A 27,643-nucleotide genomic window follows, 5' to 3' on the forward strand; every position below is an offset into this window, starting at 1 on the left:
CAGCAATGTGACTAAACTAAACAACATATCTTGAAAACAGGAAAAGGCCAGTTTCCAAACAACAATCAGTTCAATGTTAGAAGGTTACCAAAGCCCCTCTAAACACTCCACAATCAAAAGTGTGGTGCCTTGATGGCACTGCGCATTAAATTACAATTACTGTGGGTTCATGACTCTGGCTGCAGCCTTAAGTCTTAGGGTTACTATCCTGCAACTACAGCTGAATTCCTGAAAGCAGCTAGAACACAAAGGGAAATGGATGAGGGAAGCCCATGGCTTTGAGATAAGGGACGTTATCATCCTGTACTGTTATTGCTACTTCTCCGCAACCAGTTATGGAGCAGCAGTGGGTAATAGGAATGGTCTGAAGACAGGTAAGGCATCTGCATTTTCAGGCTGGGCATGATTGTGCCATGGAAATAAAAGGAAGAGGGGAAGGAGCAGGAGAATGTGTTTAAAAGAAATGAGAAAAATAAAGTGATGAGGGTTAATAGTGAGAAACGTTGTTCAAACTATAGAAAAATGATCTGAGGGACAAGTAGCCAGACCCTTACAAAAGCAAAATACTGCAGATGCTAGAAATCAGAAATAAAAACAAAATGCTGGAAATATTAAAAGGTTAGGCAGCAAGAGAAAGCACGAGTTAACATTCCAGGTCAATGACCTTTCGTCAGAACTGAAATGGATTGGTAATACATTTTGTTTTAGAAAACATACTTAGAAATTATTTTAATCACTGCTTAGAAGATGCCATCTCAGTACAAATTGTCAGTTTCAATTGTGGGTGTGTGCTGAGTTAATGGGCACTAGTTGAGGCAATGATAGGAACAGTAGAATTGGCCTCAGTCCATGGAATATAAGCCAGGACTTATGCTGTACATAACATTAACTCTGAGGAACTGTGAACAGACATTGAGGGAAGAAAACCTGAAGCAGACATGTGACATTGGCTCAACCTGAGGAAGGGGAAATGGAGGGACATGAGTTTCTATTTTGCATTGGTTTTATTTCCTCTTCCCTGCTTTAAATTCTAGAAATACTGCGACATTAGCCCCCATCCCAACACCCTTATTGCATTTCTGGGCCCAATAACCTGATAAAACTCAGTGCCTAGGATAACACAAGAACAATGGGCAGGATAATAGAATTGGCTAGCATCTGGGAGGAAGTTGGGATGGAAATAATTCAGAGAATAATCAATGTAGGTCAAGATTTAAAAAGGACAAAATCAATACATACAAATGTAGTACCTAGCTCAATGCTGCACACAAGGGACACCACTGATACTTATGTAGTTCAACACATGTGATGAAAGGACAGGGGCACAGTCACGAATCTAAATCAGAAATATAGACCCAAATCTGAACACCATCTGAGAAGAAATTAAATGGATGATGGGGAAAACCAGAACCCAATGGCATCATTTTTATTTTTGTCAGGGATAGAAAACTGGCTGCTCATTTTATATCCAATCAATTTTACTCTCTAGTACTTCAATGGAAAGGTAACCCACCACTTAACTGGCACCTCACAGTTGGTGGGTACAGCAGCAACTCTGGGAGCAGAGTAACTCAGTACAACTACCCAAATGTCCTGCAAAATCTTCTGGCAAATCTGTACACTGATGTATTGATCACTGCTACTCGAGCATGGTGAGGTACTAAGCTACGAGCTCGAGCCTCCCCTTGGGGATGGATGGCAGGGAGAGCTGGGAGCTGAGTTGTCTCAAGTCATTCTGACATAACTCGCTAATGGCATATATGCTGTTCAGTTGCATGACCTATCAGCAGGGAACAGCTGACAGACCAGGTAGGAAATGATGCAGGGAATCGAAGAGGAATGGAATCAGTGAAAAAGGGGCATGGAAAATCTCTATGCCGAAATCACATTTTCTATGTCAACAATCATTGTGTAGAGAGGAACTGTAACAAAGGTTTGAAAGATCTGGAAAGATGAAGATTATCAGGTTACTAACAAGAGTACTAGTTGTTAAAATCTAACATTATTAGAAATTAGTATCTAACCTTGTAGTTTACTAACACTTGACTTTATTAGACACTCTTCTTTGTAGAATAGTAAAGTGGAAAAAACTTAGAAGTAGAGTATAGAAAAGATGCCAAGGTAGAGAGATTCTGGGAGTTTGTGTCAAGTTTTAAAAGAACGGATTCGCAGCAAAGGGAGGAGAACTTGAACAATGTCTGTGAAATACTGCAGGTCTGAGGTTTCTTTCTCAACCAGATAAGAAACCACAGCATGTAAAAACTTTACATTCAAAGGGCATTACTCATGTAAATATGTAGGGTTAGCAACAGTCACATAAATTATTCCTGGTTGGTCAAGGAAAGTGTCCTCACATAAAGGGCTGAAGGGGGTTGGGGTAAAGGGTGGGGGGGGCTTCCTTGGTTAACAGCCAGAAAAAAGAATGTCCTGAGTTTGCCGTCTTCAGGGTGGAGAGAAAGGCCATCCGAGACAAAAACAAAACAAGAGACAAGGGAAGGACAGAGGAAGGCTCCTAGGCCAAAAGACCAAAGCTGTGAAAGAAACTATTTTGTGCTCTGCCATCCAGATCTTGACAAAGTAGAATATTCTACATTAAACTATTCTACATATAAACTATAAATCACCGCCCAAATTTGTTGACATAATAAACTTGTCCTGACTTTGTTTCAATAAAGTCAGTGCACATCGAAACTTTACTGCCAAGTCCATTCTTGCCTTAACAGGGTGCAAGGACACCCAAAACCTCACAACTGTTAGCAGAAGTCTTTGCCTCCAAGAAAACCCGAGAGAAGTTTCGTTGTCCACACTCCAGTTCCATCAGCTCATGCACAGAACTCAGCATCAGCTTGGGATCTAAACAGGTGGAACAGGATCGATGAGCTTTCTTTTTGTGTGTTTATGTCTGTGATACTTTCACGCCCAATGAAAAATGGATTTTAAACTGGGCAAGCTTGCAAAAAAGTGAGTGGGATTTGGGCTGGTATGGTGGATCTGGAAGGATCTTTGGGGTTACAGAAGTTAATTACCATACTGGAGCAACTCACTGCTACAATTATTACTGGGGCTTCTCATCACAAAATACAATAAACAAACATAGAATCAGAGGATTAGGATAGTACAGAACAGAAGGGGGCCATCAAGTCTGTGCTGGCTGTTACAAACAGCCATCCAGTTAGTTCCAATCCCCTACTCTTTTCCCATTATCCCAGCAATATTTTCTCCATCAAGTATTTATCCAATTCCCCTTTGAAGGTTACTATTGAATCTATATCCAATGCTCTATTCGGCACTGCATTCCAAATCCTAAACATTCCTGGCTCAAAAAAAAAATTGCATGGTTAAAAAGGTTACAATGAGGGTGGGAGCAGCTGAATAAACACAGGCAAAATAAAATTCACAGCTTTATTAGTTCTTTGGGCCATAACTCTTTCCTGAAGTTTTCATATCTTGTGTGCAAAGATTCATATCGATTTTTATTGCTGAATATTACGAAGTCTGTTGTCCCAAACTTTTATTCCAATACTGCAGTTTAATCAGTCACAAGTCCCCAATTGCTCTTTATTCTTTTTAATGTAGTGCTGGGCTGGCACTCACACACTATTCTCACCAACTCAGCCCTTATATCTCCTGGGAGATCTCTCTCCGTTAATATGATGAAAACTCTTCCATTGTTTCTCCAAACCCATAATGACAAAATGTTCCATGCTCAGCAATAATTTAAGCTGCGGAAGGAAAATTAGGGTATAATGGTTAAATGGACAGAGGTGGTCAAGGAGAGGTGGGGCAGTGACTCAGTACAACTGCCCAAATTCCTGCAGAATGCACCTCCTGCTGGCAAATCTGTACACTGATACATTGATCACTGCAACTCGAGCATGGTGAGGTACTGAGCTATGAGCTTGAGCCTCCCCTTGGGGATGGATGGCAGGGAGAGCTGGGAGCTGAGTTGTCTCAAGTCATTCTGACATAATTCACTAATGGCCTGTATGCTGTTCAGTTGCATGACCTATCAGCAGGAACAGTCGATAGACCAGGCAGGATCCAGTCAGGTTAAAAATCAATACTTACAATGAAAAAAAGTTATTCGCAACTGCAGTTTAAACAATACGAGCTCGGTACACATTTACGAACTGGTAAAATTACAGTAGCACTGCGCCTATTATCTTTATCTTTGGAATTCCCTAACCCAGAGGACTGTGGTTGCTCACTTGTTAAGTATATTCAAGACTGAGAACTCTATATTTTTGGGCACACGGGAAATGAAGGGATGTGGGGAAAGCGAGTTAAGTAGAAGGTCAGCCATGATTTTCCTGAATGGCAGAGAAGGTTCAAGGGGCCATATAGTATACTCATGCACTTCTATTTCTAATAAAAGATTTTTGTCTTTTGTTTAAAGCCATATCACAAAATTAACACTAGATGGTGCCAACATTGCATAGAAGCCACTCAGCAGTCATATGACTTATGATGCTGAAACTAGAATCAATGTTGGAAATGTCCCAGATTTAACATTTCCATTGTTTCAATTTGGAAAGACATTTGCTCAATTCTTATATTGTTGTTTCTAAAAAATCATCACAACAGCTACTCAAAAAGACAGCCTGTTTCTGATGCTAAATTTAAATGCATCATAATACTCTTAAAAGACTACACTGTACCTGAAGTCTGATCGGCTTTGAATTCGCACGTTCTTATAAAATACATTTCATTAATGTTTTTGTAAAAGTAATATGCTTCATGTTAGCATATATTAGGGTTACTTTGGCAATGAATGAACAAAATAGCTCTGATGAGCTGCATTGTTCTTGAAATTGGTAAGTTTGTATAAAATAACAACCCAAGCAGAATCATGATCCAATCCTACAATATCTTGGCGAACTAGTAAGTTTCAATTGCGTGCCAAGGATGAAAAGTCAAATATGATGCAATTAGTAAGTTTAATGGTACTTTTGTTGTAACTGACTGTCTCATCCATTGATTATCAACACAATAATTCTGAACATTTATCTTCAATAACCTGACCTTGCCCTCCACCTATCCTGCCAAGCTTATCAACATTATGGCTGGACTTTCTGGGTAACTGCACCACCAACCCCTCAGCATAGTTCTCACCTTATGAACTTATACTGATCAATTCCATTCTATAAGTTCACAATTAAAGAATGATTTCATTTGTATTAATAATCTTTGTGAACTACTGCTGATTGGGAATCCAAATCACAGCTTAAGGTGGAGTCTTGACTTAGTGGTAGCACTCTTGCCTCTGAGCCACAAAGTCGTGCGTTCAAGTCCCACTCAGCGGGTAATTTTAACTCCCAAAAATGGGCAGGCTTGGATTGGGTCAAATGCGAACCCAACACACTTCAAGCCTGTCAACTTCCAGTTTTCATGGAGGCAGAATGGAAGGGGGCAACCTACCTCCTGCCAGGAGGACGGTCCCTTATTTGAATATTTTAATGAGCCTGCGTGCCTTAGATTTTCTCTCACCTCCAAATGTAAAACTGGCCAACCAGATTTTGGGAGCCACTGGAAACCCAATAGCTAAAGGGAGTTGAGGATGGCTGTGGGTTAGGAGCAGCAGCTATGCTTACCCCCAGCCAACTCAACCTAAATAATTGGTTGCCATGTTTCTTACCTTATAACAGTGTCTACATTTCAAAAATGTCTTCAGTGGCTGTGAAACGCTTGGGAACTCCCTGTAGTTGTGAAAGGCATTATAGTAAATGCCTGCTCCCTTTTGTGTACAAATGCAGCTTTGATGACATACAGCCACCTTCACCAATTTAACACCCCACTGATATTAAGGTGAGAGAATGCAGCAATGGAGTTTCTGAACCAGAGATATGGTCAATTTGCCATTTCGCAGAGCTGCATGTCAACCACAATCTCTCTCTCTGCAGGACTCTCAGTCTGTACCAGTCCAGTTTATTATAGGGTTACGGTTCCCTTCTCATCACATTACAAGGAATCAGGCATCACCTCCAAAATTCATCCACACGCTCCTCACCCTTACAATACCGAGGAACAAAACAAAAACGATTCTTTGTTCCTGAATACGAATTCTGCAAGAGCCTCGAGCTGTTGGGCATCCCACTGAGTTGCAAGGAATCACACAGGAAAGAACTGATTTAAAAAAAACAATTCTAACGTTAATATGAGAATCACAGATTAGCACTCCTCACCAATCATGACAATGAGATGGGGAATGCCAACACTTTTTAAAGCAGCAGATCAACTCCAATCCAAAGACCTAGCAATTGTGATTGTGGGTGGTGGGAGGAGCAGGGGGCACATACAGGGATTGGTCTCTGTGCCTCGACGATAAGGCTCCAGGGACAGGAGTGAAAGACGATTGGGCCACTCCTGTCTCTTATGGGGTGCGGGGAGCAGGGAGTTAATCAGAGTGGGGTCTGTATTCTTTGAAGTTGAGAACTTTGGAAGGAGTACATCTGCTCTTCCAGGCTCCACATTCAACAAGGTATATTTTCAAAACTTACTTTGTTGGTTTTGGCCTGGATTTCTTGCTTGAAGTCTGCTACCTCGGAGCAATCCAATCTTGCAGTGATGGCTTCACATAGGCTGTACAGTCCCCATGTTTGTGCACATGAAGGACCTAAAGGCTATTTCAGGCATGGGCATTGCACAATGAATTTTTTCCACCTTTACCAATAAGGCAAGCATTGGACATCTGATTCATAATTAGCAGGTACTTCCTGCCCAGTCACCAAGTCAAAATTCAGCACTGCATTCATTTCAATCCCCAATAAAATACAAGATTTGTATTTCTGTTGTACATTAAGCACTTTACAGCCATTGAAGTGTTTTTGAAGTGTAGTCACCATTGATATTATAGGAAATTCAGCAGCCAAATTGCATACAGCAAAATCCCACAAACAGCAGTGTGATAACGATCAGATAATCTGTTTTTAGTGATGCTGATTGAGGGATAAATTTTGGGCAGGACACTGGGTGAAACTTACCTGTTCTGCTCTGAAGTAGTGCCATGAGATCTTTAACCTCTACCAGAGAGGGTAGATACTGCCTTGGTTTAATATTTGAAAGACGACAGCGCTGTAATCCCTGAAGCACAAGCCTAGATTCTTCTATTACACTGGGCAATATACCTTTTGCTCTGAAAATTTTCACTTGTTCATCGATGTTAATGCTGGGGAATAGAACCCTTTCCCATTTCAATTGCCCTCTATCAATATCAAGTATTCCCAAGTCATGGACACCAAAGCCAACTCCCTCTATGCTACACTAAGAATATGCCTCAGCCCCACAACTGGTGCACCAATGTGATACTTTCATTTCCCATCAATCAGCCTCTCTACGGCTCCATGTCAATTACCAAATTAGATTTGCTGTGTGCTGAGGGCATACACATACTAAGAGCTGATACGGTGCATAGGATTCTTCAAGCCAGCACAGAAAGAGGACCATCATCCTGAAAACTGGGTATATTTGTACTCCCATAGCCTAAAAGGATTGTTTATTGTCCCAGGATTTCACCCAGGCCCTGCTTCATAGACTCTAAGAATAAAAAACAGAAAATGTGACTGCAGATCCGAGAATGTTAAGTATTATGTATTGAGTGCTGAGCTTCCTCATGAGGTGGATACCTGTTGACATTACCAAGTGGATAGATGTCTCACTTTGAGATTTGAGTTGCAGCAACCACAGCAGGATTCAATGGTTTATCTTATCCAGGTGCTTCATCTACTTACCACAGATACAAGACAGTGGATATGATATTCCTCCCAGTAAAAGGAAATCTTGTTGAATCCCTCTACTGGTCACAAAGTGATAAATGTATTCCATTAATCTGGATGATTGTAAACTTGCCCTGAAAGTGGTTACCTTTCCCACAAGCCCAAGACCTGTTAATAGCTTTGCGGTGACAGATCACTAGCAGCTTCCAAACACAAACACAATGCTTTGTTTGCATCAAAAGGAAAATTAGGCAGGAGGGTGTTAAAAGACTAAAGAATCTCAGATTCAGATGAGTTCCATAAACTGAAACTTAAACTTATTGAGTGCCATCTGAACTCTCAAATCTGTCACAATAACACTCGCATCAGATTTATTAACACTTAATACATTGTTGATGCACAATAGGGATCAGCCCTTTATAACTCGCAGTAGTTCCTGGCACACTGCCTGTTCCTGCACCCTCTGCGATATTTCACAAGGCTACTAAACATCTTCGAACTCCCTCCTACCAACAACTCATAAAGAGATGAGGATTAGGATTTCAGGCGCAATTCCAGGACCTGGAAATGGGGGAAGACGGAAACATTATACATTCCAGAGAGCAATGAGGAGGGTTGAGGGGAGAGGAGTATCAGGCTCCCTTCACATTCCCTCATCAGGTGGTTATGCCTATGCCTCTACCTATCATTTACTGCAGATGCCAACTAAAAGATTGGAGCGTGCAAAACTGCAAATGAACAATTGCAACATGCAGCATCTGGCTAAACAGTACAACTTCAAAGGGAGTTACCAAGGTCAGCTAAGGCTGATTAGCAGACCAGCAATAAAACAAATCATTCACAGCTCATCATGATCTTTCATTAAAGTCCTAATTATACCAGCTTGCAAATGAGAAATATAGAAGAGATGCACTTTAAGTGAACATTTTTGCAGCAATTATTTTAGCAACAGGTTTGGCTTGAAGTATTTTCATGCTCTGCTGGTGGTGACAAAAGCTATAATATTTGAACCCTTTCTGCTTGAATACATTTCTGTTATCACAGCTTTTCAGTCATTGCTTGGTGCACACAAGGTCAGGCTCTACTTCTCAAATCCCGCACTATATGCAACTCATACCTACCCAATTTTTATACATGGTATTAAAGCCGATCCTCACACCCTCCCAGAGGAATGAGAATGTCAGCTACACACCAATTATTGAGACAATGGGTGCATTCACACTTCATCGACAATGTGGACGTAAAAATGTTTTGCGTTAACAGTGAAGCTGCAGTTAGGCAAAAGTAACCTGATTCTGGAGCACACGGGCTCACTCTCAAGTCAGGCTCGAGACCAAATTTATGATCTAAGGTTAGTGTCAATGCAGACTAAATTTTAATGTATGAATATATTATTAATTATATGGAATCACTAGCACAAACAAACATTTTTGACACAGTTAGTCTTATAACAATTACTGTTTGCGAGTTTACATGGATAAAGAATGTCCAACTTACCCAGCCAGCTTCTGCTCAAATACACAGACACAAAGACAGGAGGAACGGTGAAGAAATCTACCACAGAATTCACTTCCAGCCAGAACCACAGTTTATCGTTTGCCGCAATAAACTGGAAAAGAAATGAGAGTATCATCATTTCAATATCCCCTCTCGTGACAGGGTTCATTCAGTTTTACCAGAGATTTGTCAAAATATGAAGACCCTTTACATTAAGTTTTAACAGTTAGACATTTTCATAATATTTAGATCAATATAATATGATGAGTTGCCAATTGCTAGGCCTCTGGGGATAGCATTGCAGATGTGAAAATTCTTCAAGGTCTTAACTGCCTAAACACAGAAGATGGAACTTCTCAATGTGAGATCTTGAGGATGGAATTCACACACAGCCAGAACAGATCCCCAGCTGCCTTTTGAAAAGGTGGATGTCAGAATCCTCCCTGGATTTACGTCCATGCCGTCTGACAAACTTTTCTTTCGCTCATTTTGTATTGAGTATTTTGGCCAAAAATCGGCAACTTCCAATCAAGTGGAAACATTAGTGCAACAGTCTATGGGCGGTGCATGGCAGTACTAGGCTGCTGTCATTTAACTGAGACAGAATATTTTCTTTAAGAGTAACCCAGCTTTATTTTAACTTGTTGAGCTCATTAGCCTACAGAAATATTAATCTGTGATTTTGCATTTACTTCAAAAGAAATCCCAGCTGCGATCTTTCACTCAACAAGGATGAAAAGGGCTGACAAGTGGCAAATAATATCCGCGCCACACAAGTACCAGGTGATGACCATCTCCAATAACAGAGAACCTAACCATCGCCCCGTGACATTCAATGGCATTACCATCGCTGAATCCCCCATTATCAACACCCTGGAGGTTACCATTGACCAGAAACTGAATTGGACCAGCCATATAAATACCATGTCATCAAGAAGCTAGGAATCCTGCAGTGGGTAACTCACCTCCTCGCTCCCCAAAGCCTGTCCACTATCTACAAGGCACAAGTCAGGAGTGTAATGGAATATTCTCCACTTGCCTGGTTAAGCATCCAGGACAAAGCAGCCACTTGATTGGCACCACATCCACAAACATTCACTCCCTCCACCACTGACACACAGTGGCAACAGTACGTACCATCTACAAGATGCACTGCCAGAACTCACCGAGGCGGCTCAGACCGCATCTTCCAAACTCATGACCATTACTAACTGGAAGGATAAGGGCAGCAGATACATGGGAACACCACTACCCTAAGTTCTTCTCCAAGCCACTCATCATCCTGACCTGGAAATGTATCACCGTTCCTTCACTGTTGCTGGGTCAAAATCCTGGAACACCCTCCCTAACAGCATTGTGGGTGTACAAGAAGGCAACTCACTACCAACTTCTCAAGGGCAATTAGGGATGGGCAATAAATGCTGGCCTAGCCAGCAATGTCCACGTCCCATGAATGAGTCAAAAAAGAGGTATGGAAAATCAATGCAGTCCCAGGAAAGGAGGCCAGCCTGAAAGTTTATGCAGTAATTTCACAAAACAATTCCCACATTGTACTGTCCTGTGACAACTGTGCCGAAGGGTTTTCCAGTGAACATCAATAGACTCCATACAGGATCAGAATATTTCTCACAAAGCTCTGTTTAGTACTCAGATTTGCCTCACCCAATACTCCAGTATAGGAGGCACATGCTTCACTCTGCAATCATACTTTTCTCCATAATAAATATATTTAAGGGCGTTGTCATTTTATATTCTATGATCTTTTCAACATTATGCATTGTCTGTACACAACGGAATGTAAGACTCTTCTGCTTCCTTGTATTCTTTCCTAATATGCTTACCATTCCTGAGAATAGCAATTGATAAATGATTAGGCAAGAATATGAAGGGTTAAAGGCGATGGAGCCAAGGCTGATAGAAGGAGTTAAGGAACAGATTAGACATGATCTAACCGAATGGCAGAACAAGCTCAAGGGCTGAATGGCCTATTCCTGTTCCTATGTTCCCTAGCGCATTTCTTAGAGTTCTTCACTCATTTCACATGTAATTGCAGGGGAGGTGGAGGAGGTAACTAATCTTTGACAGAGCACTTCCAGAATTGTGGTCAAATGGTTGTGTGTGCTTGTTTTTGATATTAAATTTAATTTTGTAACTGAGTAACTTTACAAAAATCATTCCTAAGAAGCTCCAAAGAAATTCTCTTATTGATTAGATTGCTATTGCATTCTTTTAATAGCAGCCTTGACATTTTCTTTAGCTTGACTAAAAAACAGGTTGGTATTTCCTGTTGAGCATTTACCAAATAAGGTTTCTGCCTTTCTTTCCTTCAGTGCTGAGCAGTCAAAGTAAAACTTTTTTTTATATCAAATAGATATAATCTCTCAGGAGTCATCCTAGTTGTATCTATACACATCAGTTTTAAAAAATGCCAGACAGCTGTTTATCACCAATGCATGCACACATACATCATGTGTAGCTTGGGAAATTGCTGCTATAGCCACCACATAACCTCCAAGTACATGGCTGCAGACCACTCTGTGTTCAACTGACAAAATAAAACCAGCAAAGGGAAAGGTGCACCTTGTCAGGTACTCCTTGGCTGTAAAGAGTTAATCCACTGAGCAGCTGGCTGGATGGAACTCATCCACACTAGGTTGACTCAAACACCTAGCAGGCCTCTTGACTCCACCCACTCCACAGCATCTAACCATTGTTTTAATTGGAGTGAAGCATAATCTTTTATTAGAATGTTATTTTTGAGTAGAAAACAAAAAGGGGCATGAGAATAACACTGTGCCTGCCCTAAAGATAGCAAATGTTAACATGCAAATTCAGCTCAGATCAAATCTGAAGTTTCTTCTGTGCAAAGCTTGTAACAAGATTCTCTACACATGCAGACAATGTACAAGGTCATCCTTTATTTATGAACCGAACCATATTAAAATTCTGAAAGGGTTATGAAGCCAGGAAGGGTTTGATGTCATGGCATGGACATTACACAGTTCATTTAGGAAAGAAATATGTGACAAGGCATAATTTTGAATTTTAAATTGGGATTTTTTGAATCCATTTATAAAATAAAATCCTAAGTAATTATGCATTTCCAGTTTAAACCAAAAGTGAAGCAGAGACAGACCACAGATAACTTGATTCCATTAATAGCACAGATTGTGGGGATTGCACCACAGAGATTACATTAAAAGAATGAATTGAATATTCTAACACAATGCTGTAAAATCAACAGGGATTCTGATACAAGATACCACAAGAACCTGATGCATACTTTCATCCTTCTGTCTCAACTCTCTCATGCTGAAATATAAGCTGGTTTAAGGTGTGTGTGTGGGGGGCGGAGAGATAGAGAGACAGAGAGGTGGAGGGGGTTGGTGTGGTTGTAGGGACAAACAAGCAGTGATAGAAGCAGATCATAACACAAAAGTGTTAAAGTTAAAGTTGGTGATATTATCTAAACGAATGTGCTAATTAAGAATGGATGGTAGGGCACTCAAGGTATAGCTCTAGTGGGTTTTTTTTTAATAATGGAAATAGGTGGGAAAAGGAAAATCTTTATAATTTATTGGAAAAAAAAAGAAGGGGGAAACAGAAAGGGGGTGGGGATGGGGCAGGGAGCTCACGACCTAAAGTTGTTGAATTCAATATTCAGTCCGGAAGGCTGTAAAGTCCCTAGTCGGAAGATGAGGTGTTGTTCCTCCAGTTTGCGTTGGGCTTCACTGGAACAATGCAGCAAGCCAAGGACAGACGTGTGGGCAAGAGAGCAGGGTGGAGTGTTAAAATGGCAAGCGACAGGGAGGTTTGGGTCATTCTTGCGGACAGACCGCAGGTGTTCTGCAAAGCGGTCGCCCAGCTTACGTTTGGTCTCTCCAATGTAGAGGAGACCACATTGGGAGCAACGAATGCAGTAGACTAAGTTGGGGGAAATGCAAGTGAAATGCTGCTTCACTTGAAAGGAGTGTTTGGGTCCTTGGACGGTGAGGAGAGAGGAAGTGAAGGGGCAGGTGTTGCATCTTTTGCGTGGGCATGGGGTTGTGCCATAGGAGGGGGTTGAGGAGTAGGGGGTGATGGAGGAGTGGACCAGGGTGTCCTGGAGGGAGCGATCCCTACGGAATGCCGATAAGGGGGGTGAAGGGAAGATGTGTTTGGTGGTGGCATCATGCTGGAGTTGGCGGAAATGGCGGAGGATGATCCTTTGAATGCGGAGGCTGGTGGGGTGATAAGTGAGGACAAGGGGGACCCTATCATGTTTCTGGGAGGGAGGAGAAGGAGTGAGGGCAGATGCGCGGGAGATGGGCCGGACACGGTTGAGGGCCCTGTCAACGACCGTGGGTGGAAAACCTCGGTTAAGGAAGAAGGAGGACATGTCAGAGGAACTGTTTTTGAATGTAGCATCATCGGAACAGATGCGACGGAGGCGAAGGAACTGAGAGAATGGGATGGAGTCCTTACAGGAAGTGGGGTGTGAGGAGCTGTAGTCGAGATAGCTGTGGGAGTCGGTGGGTTTGGTTCCATTTCTATTTTGGTCTGTTGCAAGACAAATACTTATATTGCAGATTAGCTGGGTTCTTTGGCTCTGCTTGTAGAGGGTTCAACACCCAGTCATATTTACTAACTTTGAAGTTGATTGCTCTCATTGGGCTTCAAAAGGTCTGAACAATGCCCTAAATTAGGGCATGCAGCAGTAACAAAATATCCCATCTCAATAGGCTTGGAAAATTATCCCAGCACACTGCTTCTATTATCCAAATATCAGGTGCCCACTGGTGGTGGCAATGGAGGAGAGGGAGCCACAATATCCCAGTCCCAACCCCACCCCCCCGACCCCAGGTTGGGTGGAAAGAATGGGGTTTCTCTCAAAGGAAAATGAGGGCAAATCCTGCAGGTTTAGCTCAAACTGAGTCATACTGTCATGTAGTGCATTAAGGCGAACACATGCTCAACTGCAAGCAGCCATTATTGAACGACTTTATTTACACTCCCCAACAGAGAGGGCAGCAGAAAGGGCAGGATAACAAATGTTCAGGTCTTACAACATACTACACTCTCTCCCTACGTAAAAAAAAAACTTATACATTAAAATATAAAATGGTACATGTTATCACAATATGACGAAGTCAACATCTTCAATATCTGAAAATTTAACAGGTTGGGTTGCATATTGCTTTACTGTATCGCAGCCAAAACATACATGACCAATATGACCAGAGGAATTTACATCTAAAGATTTTATTTTCCTTAACTCCAGTATGTGTTTAACCAAAATTTCATGATTTGACAATACGCAATGACATGAACAACTTACTTCTTCTTCCTTCCTACACACTTTCAATTAAACTAACTGACTACTTTCTCTTTCTGTCTGAGTATTTCCTTCCAGTTCCATTAGGTTGACTCTGCTTTCTTAACATCTCTGACTGTGTCAAACTTGAACTTTGACTACCAACTCCACATAATGGTTGGGACTGTGACATTGACTGATTTTTGTTAATCAAGATCCTGATTCCCTTTGCTCTACCATTAGATTCTGTGATATTGGCAGACTTTCAGTATCTTTATGATTCTCAATTGGGGCTGTAGGAGGAATTTGAACTATAGGAGGTCATGCCCTCCCTTTGTCAGGTTTCCTCTTTCAGGCAAATGATCTGCATGACACTGACAGACTCTCTCTCCAGTCTTCACTAGATATGCAAATGCCCCTAGTCTCTTTACAACAACTCCAATCACATACTTTTCCTTATCATCTTGGTAGATTTGCAACATGATCTTCTGAACAGCCCTGAACTCTCTAAGTTTCATGCCTCATGTATCATGGCTCATCTTCATTTTGTCATGCTTTTATCTTACTTTGCTATTGACCTCAGGCTTAAGCAAATTAAACCTTGTCCGAGGAGCATGTTTAAATACTAACTCGTAAGGTGAGCAACCTGTTGTAGACTGCAGGGTTATTCTGTAAGAGAACCAAAAATTGCCTATCCTAGTCGAAGAGAAACATGGAAATTATACTGCCTAGCTTGTCACCTAGAAAATAGCTCTGCAAAGACCTCTTCACCATCTGTACACATCTTTCCGCAGCAACATTTGATGCTGGGTCATAAGGTGGTACTTGAGTGTGTTTGACTCCATTCTTGCTCAAACATATTTCAAACTTTTCTTGCATAAACTGTGGACCATTATCTAACACCAACACCTTTAGCAACCATAAATTACAAATCAACTTCTCAAAATCTCAATAGTTTTAGCACTTGTGGTGTTGGGTATACAATCAGCATTTACCCATCTGCTAGAGCTATTGACCAGAACCAGGTACGTTTCCCCTTCCATTTCAAAGAAATCAAGATGTATCCATTCCCATCATTTTCTTGTGTTTGGCCATGGAATGAAAGGAACCTTAGTTGGATCATTTCTTATTCTAATGCACACTTCACAACTTTTCACCAATTCTTCAACATCTCTATCTACCTTGGATACCAAACATAGCTTCTCACTACTGATTTAATATGTACTAACCCTGTGTGCTCTAGATGAAATTCCGCTAACAAGCTCTATCTAAACCTTGGGGGAATAATGACTCTTAAACCCCATAGAAGACAGTCTTGATCTACACTGAGTTCCACATGTGAAATACTCCTCCAATTTCTCATCATCATATTCTTTAGGCCAGCCATTCATGACATAAATAAGTGCTATACTGAGTATCACATCTTCATGAGTTTCTTCAATAACTTCCCTGGCAAACACTGGCATGTCATTTATATATGTAAAGTAATTAGCAGGTAACTCAGTAACTAAAAATGAACAAGTCTTCACCGCCATGAAGCGAGACTTGTGCTTTTTAGCTTTGAAGCTCTTGAAGCTGATCTAGGACATCATTCAATTTTACGATGTGCTCTTTCTCTGTCTTACAGCTAATTAGTATGTCATTTAAGAAGTAACACAATCCTTTCATCCCACTTAGTACCTGATCCACGATGCTCTGGAATATTGCAGGAGCAGTAGACACCTCAAATAGTAATCTTTCATACTGATACAACCCTTTGTGTATATGAATGGTAAGCAGTTCCTTAATTTCTCAAACAAAATGTAAAAAAAAATCTATCCCCTCCTCATCGCGATCTAAGGCATAAGACTAACACGTGTTCAGCTGCAGGCAGCCATAATTGAACAGCTTTATTTACATCTCCCCAACAGAGAAGGCAGTATAACAAAATACTCACTTCTTACAATAAACTAACATATGCCATCATACAACACCAAAAAGATGCTTTCAGCCAATTGTGCTTGTGCGCTTTGGAAGACATTACCAAGTAGCCCTACTCATGCTGTTTTTTCCCCATAACCCTGAAATACTTTCCCACTTCCAAATGTTTATCTAATTTGATAAAGCTAGCAGGCACAAAACAACTAGTGTATTATTCCTAGCAATTCCAGTGGGAGACAAGGTGAGAAAGTGATGGCTTGGTGGTGTGGGAGAATTCAGGCATTGTTGCAATAACAAACAAAAAAGTTTGAATGTTCGCAGACTATAATTCTGTTAAAATGTTACACTGAACTGTTTGAAACAATCCGCCTCTGACTCCTTTGCTCTTCATACTCACCTTGAGCTCCATGGTTTGGATAGGAGGACAGTCACCATTTATGCCATGCCCCATTCAGTGACATGTATAAGTAGGGACCTCTGAGCCAAATTTCCCTCCCTCACAGAACCAGCTGTTAACATGATGCCTTCTCAAGGAATGAAGGCCACTGATAGCCAGTCCAGACCAGGATTACAACAAACAACCATTCCTCCGTGGTCCTGTACACACCAGGTCAGAGAACTAGCTCTACAAACACCAGTGTTATGCCATACTACACACAATATATTCTGTTAAGGGGAATCTGTGGCCAACCTGGCCCTTCACTTCAAGGCAATAACATCATAACAATGAACTTAAGCACAACCTGAGACCAGCTAGAAGCTAATTGGAAGGTACTTCCTGTAATTGGAGGAGTGTTACTAAATGAAAGAGGATATAATTCTTTACAGAGCATGCTACAGAGATTTGCATATACATATAATAAAAATTGTTAATTTCCTGTGCCCTTGGCCATGGTTAGATGGAGGAACTAGTTTGTATCTTAGATGTGTTTTTGCCATAGATCAAAATGGTGGGCAAATCTAGGCAACTCACACCGTGTCAACCACCCCTCCAACCCAATGCTTGGAAGGCTGAATAACAACATTACCTGTTAGACAATACAAAGCATGTGTTAGTTATACTTCAGGTGATAACTCATTGTCACAAGTCTTACCAAATCATGAGGCAGGAAAAACGCATGACAAACAGAAAGCCTCAAGAATTTTTTTACTGTAGAATTTACTGTAGAATATATATTGATATTTTATACATAAATATCCAACTATACACCTCATTGTGTAAAAAGGCTGGATGAAACTGACAACCAGTTGGATAAGTTGGAAACAAAATGCCACTTAATTGCTGCGTTCAAAGCTAAGAACCTGCCTAGACTTCATTCATGCGATTACATTCTAAATACAACTTAAGTCAATTAAATTGGTTCTCACCCGGAGTCCAAAGTAGAGTAGGAAGAATACGTTGAATGCCATGTCAATCTGCAACGTGAAATCATCGTAGAAATTCTGACAGGATTCTATTGGGCTAGTAAAACACAGGAAAGGAACGTTTATGAAGAATCAGAACAAAAAAATACACAGAAAATATAAACCACAATGAAACATTTTCAGTCCTTATTATACTCTTAAATAGCAACAGTCTTTATCCCTGTAATTTTCCAGGTAAACTGTTTTAATATTACACATTCAGGAGGAGAGAGCATCCGATATCAGGGAATACCAAAAATGCATCAGGAATATATGGGATTTGCTGTAAAAGAAAGAACATGCAAAAACAAAGCAGATATCAATCGTAATTTTGTTGGTCCCTGATTAACCCTTAAAGGACTGAATACTTAATACTCATTTTAAAAAATACCAAAATACATTGAATCTATTCCTTAAACATGAAATATGCAGTGCACCCTTAACATGTGGTGCCTCAAAACACAAATATACTATACCTTTACATAAATAGTATGTGCAATAGCAGTGCTTTAAGGGTTACTAAATTCATGCAGGATTGTTTTTCTCTATATGAGAAGCAGCCATAGCAAGTGCTAAGATATCGAATCTCTTCAAGTGTATCAGTATCAGGCACCAATTATTGACAAAATGTGTATTTTGACACATGCAATTTATATATAACAAATTATAATGACAACACTCTGAAACCTTCCTCTCCAGAAACATTTACATCTGCCCATCTGTACATGAGTTGCAAGCCAGAAAATTATATATTAAAAGGCTCTGCAAACTAATGCAAAGGTTTATAAGTATACAACTCAAAGCGCACATGCAAACCTGCAAAGTCACTTAAATGCATTTCCAAGTTGATGTCAGAACAAAAAATATTGTTTTAACTGAATAGAATTCCACCATTATAAAAATATTTTAACAAATTCTGAAAATATATGATATTTTCTGTGTTTCATTTGCTTTCTGGGATTACGCTCAAGTTATACTTATTTTAGGAATACATAACAGATTTATCTAAGAAGACAAGAGTTAAACACCAAAGCTGGGTATAATAAGAAATGGATAATGTTGGAAATACCTAGCAATGCACAGCTGTCATGAAGGACTCAACCAAAACATTACCTGGACTTTTCTCTTTCTCAGTGCTGCTCAACCGGCTTTATATTTCCTTTATTTTTGAATTTTTAGTTCAGATTTTCAATTTAAATCACTTCTTTTTTTCCCATCTATCCCCTGAACCCATCTCACTTCCTCCTCATTTGAGAGTTTTGTCTACACTGTTGGAACTCCCATGATGTTGCACTTAATAAGTCGGTTCAGAGACTGTCTTAAAATGAATGGATTATATCAATAGACAATTCACGTTAATCTATTACTAAGGTGGATCTGTATTTAACCTGATCTTATTTGAAGGCCAGTTAAGTCTAATTGTTCTAAAAGTATATATAATTTGAGGTCACTCAGAAATTAGTTGATGTTTGGTTTGGGACCTTGACACACTGGAATGCTTTAACCAATTTCTGATCGAGGCTGAGCAGCACCCAGCATTTTAAGATTGCTTTTCAACTGTAACAAAGTGTGACATTTGTAACACCTTATCCTTAATGTACTTTTAAAATACTTTATGAGCAATCTCCCGTACTATTGCTCTTGAAGTCAGCTGATAATGCAAACATTAGTATTAGGGGGAGATGACGGCATAGTAGTAATGTCACTGGACTAATAATCCAGAGACCCAGGCTAATGTTCTGGGGACATGGGTTCAAACCCCACCACAGCAGCTGGTTGAATTTAAATTCAATTAATAAGATCTGGAATATAAAGCTAGTCTCAGTAAAAGAGCCATAAGGACTCAAAACATTAACTGTATTTCTCCCCGCAGATGCTTTCAGACCTGTGAGTTTTTCCAGCTACTTTTGTTTGTGTTTCAGTAATCATCGATTGTTGTAAAAATCCATCTGGTTCACTAATATCCTTTAGGGAAGGAAATCTGCCATCCTTATCCGGTCTGGGTAAGGATGGCAGATTTCTCCTGTAGTATCCAGACTCCAGACCCCCAACAATGTGGGTGACACTTAAACTGCCCTCTGAAATGGCCTAGCACACTCATTTCAAGGGCAATTAGGGATGGACAACAAATGCTGGCTTTGCTAGCAATGCCCACATCCCATGAAAACAATTTAAACATTAGTCTCTATAATTGTCAAACTAGTATTCACCCATGATGGAGCATTATCCCTTTAAGATAACAAAATATCATTATTGTTCATAGCTTAGTTGTTATTTGGTTATGGAAATTTGCAGATTGCTTTGGCTGCAGTTCAGAAGCACACAACAATTAAAGATTATTTTACATCCGTAATAGTGTGATGACTAGAGGGTAATTTCTACCTCTACTGAAGTCCTATTTTCATATATCATTGCCAATAATGTTTTCTAGATAATGACACCATGTGAAGTGTCAGAGGGTGGAGTGGAGCTCAATAATTACGCAGAATAATAAGAGTTCCATGAAGCTGCTTTAATCTGGGGCAAGATATCAAGAAAGGAAGGCTGTAAATGGCAGAGGAGGGTGCCGCTATATAGGAACAAGAATGAGAAAGTCACTGAAGTTATGATAATTATGTGGAAGGAAGCTTTTATCAAGATGGAGGGGAAAAGGAGAGAAAGAAAAAAGCATGGCAAGAAGAAAAACTGGTTGTGCAAAACAGCCTGGTTTTAACTAGAGAAAGTATACATTCTATTCAATATTGCTGAAAAGAGAGACATGTTGCCAAAGCTTTTTATCTTGCACTCATCAGGACAAACACAAGAATGCCAAATTTCAAACAACACAACAATTGATACTACAGGAGAAAAGGCTGCTAATTGGTTGGCAAGACGACTAATTAGCTGAGGTGTTGCCATGGAGAAAGCAACGGGGAACAATTGGCTCCTCAACAGTAATTCAAAAAAGGCGCAAGGTGTAAACATATTCTTTTTGTTTGCACAGAACATGTCCCTGTGTATAAATGTGTGCCGCTTCTTGCAAGTGAGAGTGAGTTGTATTATGAGCTCCCTGGTTATCTTAAATTGGTTGTTCGTGCAGCTATTAGCATGCTCAGGATGGTTCAGCAAGTGCTGTCCAATTGCAGAATCACATCTAACAGCAGATGTCTTGTTTTGGGCTTTGCAAGTGCGGGTTGGTTGAATATGGTCTGTATTGTGCCTATTACAAACAACCAAAGAAACTTGCTCTTCGATTCAGTCAGTCAATCGTTGGCTTTAAATTGTTATAACTTGTATAAATTGTCAGTGTTCAAAATTTGGCATTCTTGGATTTGTCCTCGAGTGCAAGATGAAAAGCTTCAGTAACAGGTCTCTCTTTTCACCAACATTCTATTCAGTTGCTTCCAGTTACTGTTGATAATTTAATGATGTCCACCATTTCAGAGTCCATCGTGTAAGAAGGAAAATGGAAAGGAAAAGGAGAGGCAGCCTACACAATCCTCGGAGGGGATTTTGGAGCTGTGGATTCTGTGTTCAAAAGTTCAATAACAGTCTGGCACTAATATTGTGAGCCTTTTCCAAAGCATACGTACTGATATAAAAAAAATTACATCCATGGGCTAGAGTGGCAATATGTAATCTAATAACCTATCCTTATAAAGAACAGAAGCTGCCATCCAGCAGAGGGATAAACTGAGTGCAAACACTTGCATCAATTGACCATTTTCAACAAGCCAACTTATAAAGCTGCAAAGTCTCACATGTTGAATTATGTGGCTTTGAGGTGCAAAATACAATTATTTAAAATCACTAAAAAATGATTGTCATTTTCAAAGCATGACTGTTTACAACTGAATACCAAGTTCATACAAATGTTGCAATATTCAACCCTGCTAATAAGACGGCCAGGGAATAGTACAGTACCTCAAAAGCTGTCTATTGCAAACTGTAACTATCAGGTTCTCACATGATTTCAATCTAAACATAGCATAACTAACTTTTCTGAGCCCTTTAATTCCATCAATAACACATCTGCACAGGCACTTTAGAAAAATAACTCCTTTAAAGTCTCTTTGAAGCAAGCTTTGTTTATAAAAAAATGTTAAATCAGTCATATATTTTTAATTCTAAAAAGTGGTTGTGTTCCATTATGGGTTCTAAAAGTTCAATGGCATTCCTGAGAACCATAGTAAAAGAGACTGAGTTGTGTGAATTTACTTACAGGAGTCTACTATTACTAGTGTTAAGATTATACAATGCAACAGGAGAACACGTTGAAGCACAGCACTGGTAAATTTAGTAAGGGCACGGAAGTTAAATACAATTACTGTTCTTCTGAGCCTGTACCATATGACTCTGTCAGATCAATGCAAACAGCTGGCGGCCCAGTGGGAATAATCAAATCAGTAACTTGATATCATGATTCATCAGGAAATAACTTTCTGCATTGTGAAGATAAAAGCATTAGGAATATCCAACATACTGCATGTGAATCCACCCTGCAGTCTATTTCTCAGATGTAACAGGGCAATCTAGAATCCATTTATTTCCCTTTAATAATTTCTATTGTTATAAGTATCTAAGATTTGTTCTTCTATTGGTTTAGTTACAGGATTGATGAGACCTAAGTCAAAGTTAAACCAAGATACATGTTTCTGTGCATTTTTAATCATTTTAGATAAAACTTCATGTATAATATCAAAAGGTACATAGCCAGAGCCAAGCACCAACATAATAAAAATCAACAGGATTTTAACGTAACCATGGTTGAGCACAAGGAAGTTTCTCTGGAAGCCTTTCGCTGTAATCAAATGTAGCTGCAGATTGTTATGACGGTGGAAGTAAACAGCTGAGACCTAAAGTTAGGGACTGGCAGTGAAAGATTTGTAATTTCTTCAAAGTAAAGGTGAAATAGGTTCCAAAAAAAAAGCTATCCAAATGGTTCGGACATTCAGGTAGACTGAGCAACCAACAAAAATAATGCCAAAGCAGCTTTGAAAAACCAATTGCAAGAGGCTTATTCTAATGTGTCCCAGTTTGCTTGGTAAGAAAATAAGTTTAAAAGTACCAACCTCTTTCGTATTTTACTCGCTACTTACAAGTACTTGCCTCATATGTGGAACATAAGAATAAAGAAACAGAAGTAGACCATTCAGCCTTTCATATCTATTCCGGCATTCAGTTAGATCATGACTGGTCTGTATCTCGGCCCCATGTGACCATATTTGCTTCATATCCCTTATTGCCCTGACCGAATAGAATCTATAAATCACAGTCTTGAAAGTTTCAATTCAACCAGCATCCACAGCCTTTCGGGAGACAGAGTTCCAGGTTTCTACCAACCCTTGCATGAAGAAGTGCTTCATAATTGCACTTGAGAACACTCTGGCTCTATTTTTAATAATGTGCCCCAGCTTCTGGATTCCGCCACTGGAAGGAATAGTTTCTACTTTCACCAACCCTATCAAATTCCTTTATTATTTAAACACTTATTATCACCCTTAAACCTCTGTACTTAAGGGAATACAAATTAATTTTAAGCAACCTGTCACTTCATAATTTACCCCAGGATGGGGATCTTGCAGCCTATGGGCTGGAACCAGCTCATTGCTTAATTTCATCCGGCCTGCAGCAAAATTTCTAAAAATACAGGCTTATGACAGTAATGCCTTCAAAATCGCATTTATCATCATAGTTATGAATTAGCTTTGGATAAAAGCATCAGCCAAATTACTATAGTAATATTTAACAATATAATATTCAAATTTAGCCATCACATTAAAATAGCCGGTGAGTTAAACACTTCTGTATTCTCTTTAAAAAAACTATGTTGATTTTTGTGTGTGAATGGCCAGTGATAAGAAAAAGGTTCCCCACCCCGATTTAACCCTTTTAGCCCAAGTACTTTTCTGCTGAATCTGTGCTGCAACCATTCCAAAGGGTCTTTATATTCACCTGAAGCTGATTTTCAGAGTGAAAAAACACTCAAAAGTGATCGAGGATGATATGGTGATGTTGAAAACTGTATCTACACTCTCCTGCTTCCCTCATAATAAAACTGAATCAATCACTAACCCTGAAATAAACTATCACTCTAAAAATCTCATCCTTCCATCAGGCAGCCTTTCTAAGCTCCTTGGGGATGTGCAAGTATAAACTTCTTCTATCTGCTGGTTACTGTCCTCCTCTTCTTTGCAGTACCTGACCTTCAAAAGGCTGGTGGCACAATAGCACATACCCAAGCCTTAATCCAAATAAGTAACACAAGGTCACAAACATAGGAAGTGCAGGTCCCCCTCTGGATTCACATGTTTATCCTGAGAATAACTGAGCCATACAAAACAGGAAGGTGCCTGGCTAGAATTCCACGCAAGCTGAGACAGGTGAGGGCCTTCTTACAGGTATTACAATTAGCTTCATTGTTCCAGGATTGGGGCGAGAAAGAAATTGGCCAGGGCTCCCACTGCTGATTTTTATTCAGCAACCCTGCTGGATAACAGTGTACGTGGTCATTGGGTGAGGTCATTATTGGGGATGGCTGCAAGATCAGCTATCCCTGCTGGAAAGTCTACTACCACAAACTGCCAAGGGGAGGTGTGAAAAAGTGTTGTCAAATAAAGACAGTGGATGCTTACTCAAGATTCATGTAAACAGCACATGTAGATGCCTTTAAGGAGATGAGAACATGAGGGAGAATAGAAATAGATAGATTTGCTGATAGATGAAGTAAGGTGGGAAAATGTTCATGTGGAGCAGAAAAATTGCCATAGACGAGTTGAGCCAAATGGCCTGTTTATGTGCTATACATTCTATGTAAAATATCCCAGTTTGCTGAACTGTAGGAAAAACACCAGTGAAAGATCTAGGTCATCGCTTAACAGGGGATGCAGCAATGATGTTGCAGGTTAGAGAGATAAAAGTTGAACATTATATTATGTTACTTCTTTACTTTCCCTTTATTTCGACGAGGCTGTAAGGGTGAAAGGTGGACTTGCTCCCAAGGTTGGTGTCAGAATCTTTCTTGGGTCCTTGGGATGATCTTCCCCCACTCAATTCCTGTGGGAATGCAGCTGGTCTGGATGAATCCATGTGGTACCTGGTATCATTCCATGAAACTCCTAGTTGACAATATTTAAATCAGCAAACTCCTTCATCTCAGGGAGCAGATAACAAAGATATGAAACTAAAGCACAAGAAGAGAGATACCAGCTAACTTTAAAGGGAAATGAGCTCTTATAAAAGGGAGTGGCAAAGACAAAAGATAAGCCACAGGATGCTAAAAGCTCTGGTAGATCTGCCACAAATTGATGAATTTATACTTAGACCACCATGACTTTTTTTTAAATGCATCATCCATGCAACTTGGATTACAGGCAGCTTCAGTGTGAGTTCACAGTGTCTAATGCCGATCTCAAAATAAAGAATAGGTGCTTTCAAAAGTTCAAAATGCTTCAAATCAACTGAATGTTGAAAAGGAAGATAGCAAAGCTGGCTTAAACAAACATAACATGGCAGTTGGTATTTTTCAACAAGGTGGTGATGTTGGGAGGGAGATTTAGTGGCGCAGTGGTGGTATCCCTACTTCTGAGCCAGAAGTTCAGGTTAGAGTCTGTTGCGAATATCTAGTTCATGGTTCATAGTAATGTTTTAGATGTAATTTTTAATTCTGGGAAGATTAAAGTTTAACTGTAGCAAATGGGATAAATGCAATTAAATCAGTTTGGAGTCTACTACACTTAAAAGGATTGGGGCCATGTTGACATCAGGAGTTAACAACTAGAAAGGGAAGATCCTAAAACAGCAGGTGGGCTTCCTTAGCTGGAGATGCGATGTCGACACTGCTTGCAAAGAAGTGCAGTCCAGTCCAAACTGATTTACTTGCATTTATCCTATTTTCTAAAGTTAAACTTTAATCTTCCCAGAACTAAAAATTACATCTAAAACATTACTATGAACCATGGACTAGATATTTGCGACAGACTCTAACCCAGAACTGCTGTAAGCAGGCTCTAGGCAGTTAGGACTCAGAAAAGTCCTGGGAGCTGTTTGGTGCAGCTGAGAGTTGCAGTTTGGACCTCGTGTGTTTTGCTTCTCAAGGAGAAGACCTGGGAACCGATCAGTGCAATTAGGGCTCAGATGACGTCCTAAGAAGGCAGCGGAAGGTTGCTGGCTCCGTGCTGGAGACAGTCAGGGCTCAAAGAAACCGAAGGGGAGTACCAGCTTCATGAAGCTAGCGGTTTGGGAAAGAGTTAGAATTGTGCTGGCAATTAGAGGCGGGAGTGCAGCTTTGTGAATCCTGTGGAACACAATCTGGTGAGCAGTCGTTGAGGCAGTCCGAGTTGAGCAACTTTTGAGGGAGATCTTAGGCTAGATCTTCGAAAGTGAGTTGAAATTCCTCATGAGGGAGAGGGTATTTTAATAAGATTCTGTGACTCACAGTGGTCATTGACATCTGGATGGGTTGCTGAGAAATCCATGGGATCTGTCTTGATTGAACCTGCCATTTAATGTGCAGTGTAGTGTGCTCAACCATAGTTTGCCTGTCAATTCATCTTTACCCCGTGTTAATTCTGAATGTTAGAATATAAGATAGATATTGTAGATTGTTTTGCATTTTTGACTTTGCATAGTAAAGCTTATTTCTGTTTGTTTAAAACTGTGGAATCTTGTGGCTTTGTTCTCCTAGTAGGTAACTGGGATTTAAAACCTTGTCTACTTTAAACAAAAAAGTTACTGGTTCCTAAACGCGTGGTAACAAATTCTTGATGAGAGAGTGAGTCAAGTTGGGACATAAACCAAAACCAAAGGAAATCAGCTGACTATGCAACACGTGATCAAAAGGTCAGTAATCTGATGGGCAGTTTCACCCAATACATACGTATAAACCAGTGTTGTAAGGCAATTACCCATGAGTGCCACTAATGAGCACCAGGGATACAAGAAACATGTAGGTTATTCAAGAATTTAATGAAGTACCTAAAGAGTATTATTTAATGCAGAATGGATGCTTTGTAATATCTATATCAATGGTAAACACTTCTCAGAATATTGGATTCTTCAGAGAAAGGAGCAGTCATTTAAACTCTTGTTGTAATTGTAGAGGCAGACTAACACAGTGTGATTAAACCTCTTCTCCCTGAACATATCAACGGAGTAAAATTAGCAGTAAGCTGACTGCTTATGTAACAGAATAACTTTATGTAGGCTAAACTGTAGCAGAGAGGAATGCAAACTGAAAGCTGAGCATCTTCGTTCACTGCTTTGCTGTGCCATGGGAAAATGAGCAGCGTCATTGTGACAGAGTTATCAGAACCCTGAGCCTCAAGGTTAATTACAATCCTACATGAGGGCATAGCTGCACAGCAGTGCTTGATGCTTCAGATAAAGCAAGTAAAACCACAGCACACCTGTCAAATGGTCTTGGTGATGAGATTACATCATGTGATAATATTCCTTGAAAATACAAAAGTGCAAAACTCCCACAACATTACAAAGTCCTCTCGACTAAAGCAGTAGAAGCCTGCACTTTTTAAGTAAGGAACTTCTTAAACCAGTTTTAACATTGTGAGGTCAGAAGCATGGCTATTTATTTATCTATAACAAAACATTTATAATTTTAATAAACAATTGGGTGCATATTTTAAAATCTGAATATAACATAGAGACATAGAAAATAGGAGCATGAGTAGGCCATTTGGCCCTTTGAGCCTGCTCTGCCATTCATTATGATCAGGGCTGATCATCCAATTCAAAAGCCTGCTCCCACTTTCTCCCCATATCCTTTGATCCCTTTCGCCCCAAGAGCTATATCTAACTCCTTCTTGAAACATGCAATGTT

The 27,643-nt window shown here is 40.0% G+C and overlaps 1 protein-coding gene across 4 annotated transcripts in view; it reads right to left on the reverse strand.

Annotated features, from left to right (window-relative positions):
- The window catches only part of kcnma1a (potassium large conductance calcium-activated channel, subfamily M, alpha member 1a), a 770,607-nt gene that overhangs the window by 339,063 nt on the left and 403,901 nt on the right, over positions 1-27,643 (reverse strand). For all 4 annotated transcript variants that reach the window (XM_041176516.1, XM_041176514.1, XM_041176513.1 and 1 more), the window contains exons 4-5: positions 17,791-17,884; positions 9,210-9,321 (exon numbers count right to left, since the gene is read on the reverse strand). In XM_041176516.1, the coding sequence (XP_041032450.1) occupies positions 9,210-9,321; positions 17,791-17,884 (206 nt within the window). The remainder of the gene's footprint in view (positions 1-9,209; positions 9,322-17,790; positions 17,885-27,643) is intronic.

Source organism: Carcharodon carcharias, chromosome 28 (genome assembly GCF_017639515.1).
Source record: "Carcharodon carcharias isolate sCarCar2 chromosome 28, sCarCar2.pri, whole genome shotgun sequence".
Taxonomy (NCBI): Eukaryota; Metazoa; Chordata; class Chondrichthyes; order Lamniformes; family Lamnidae; genus Carcharodon; species Carcharodon carcharias.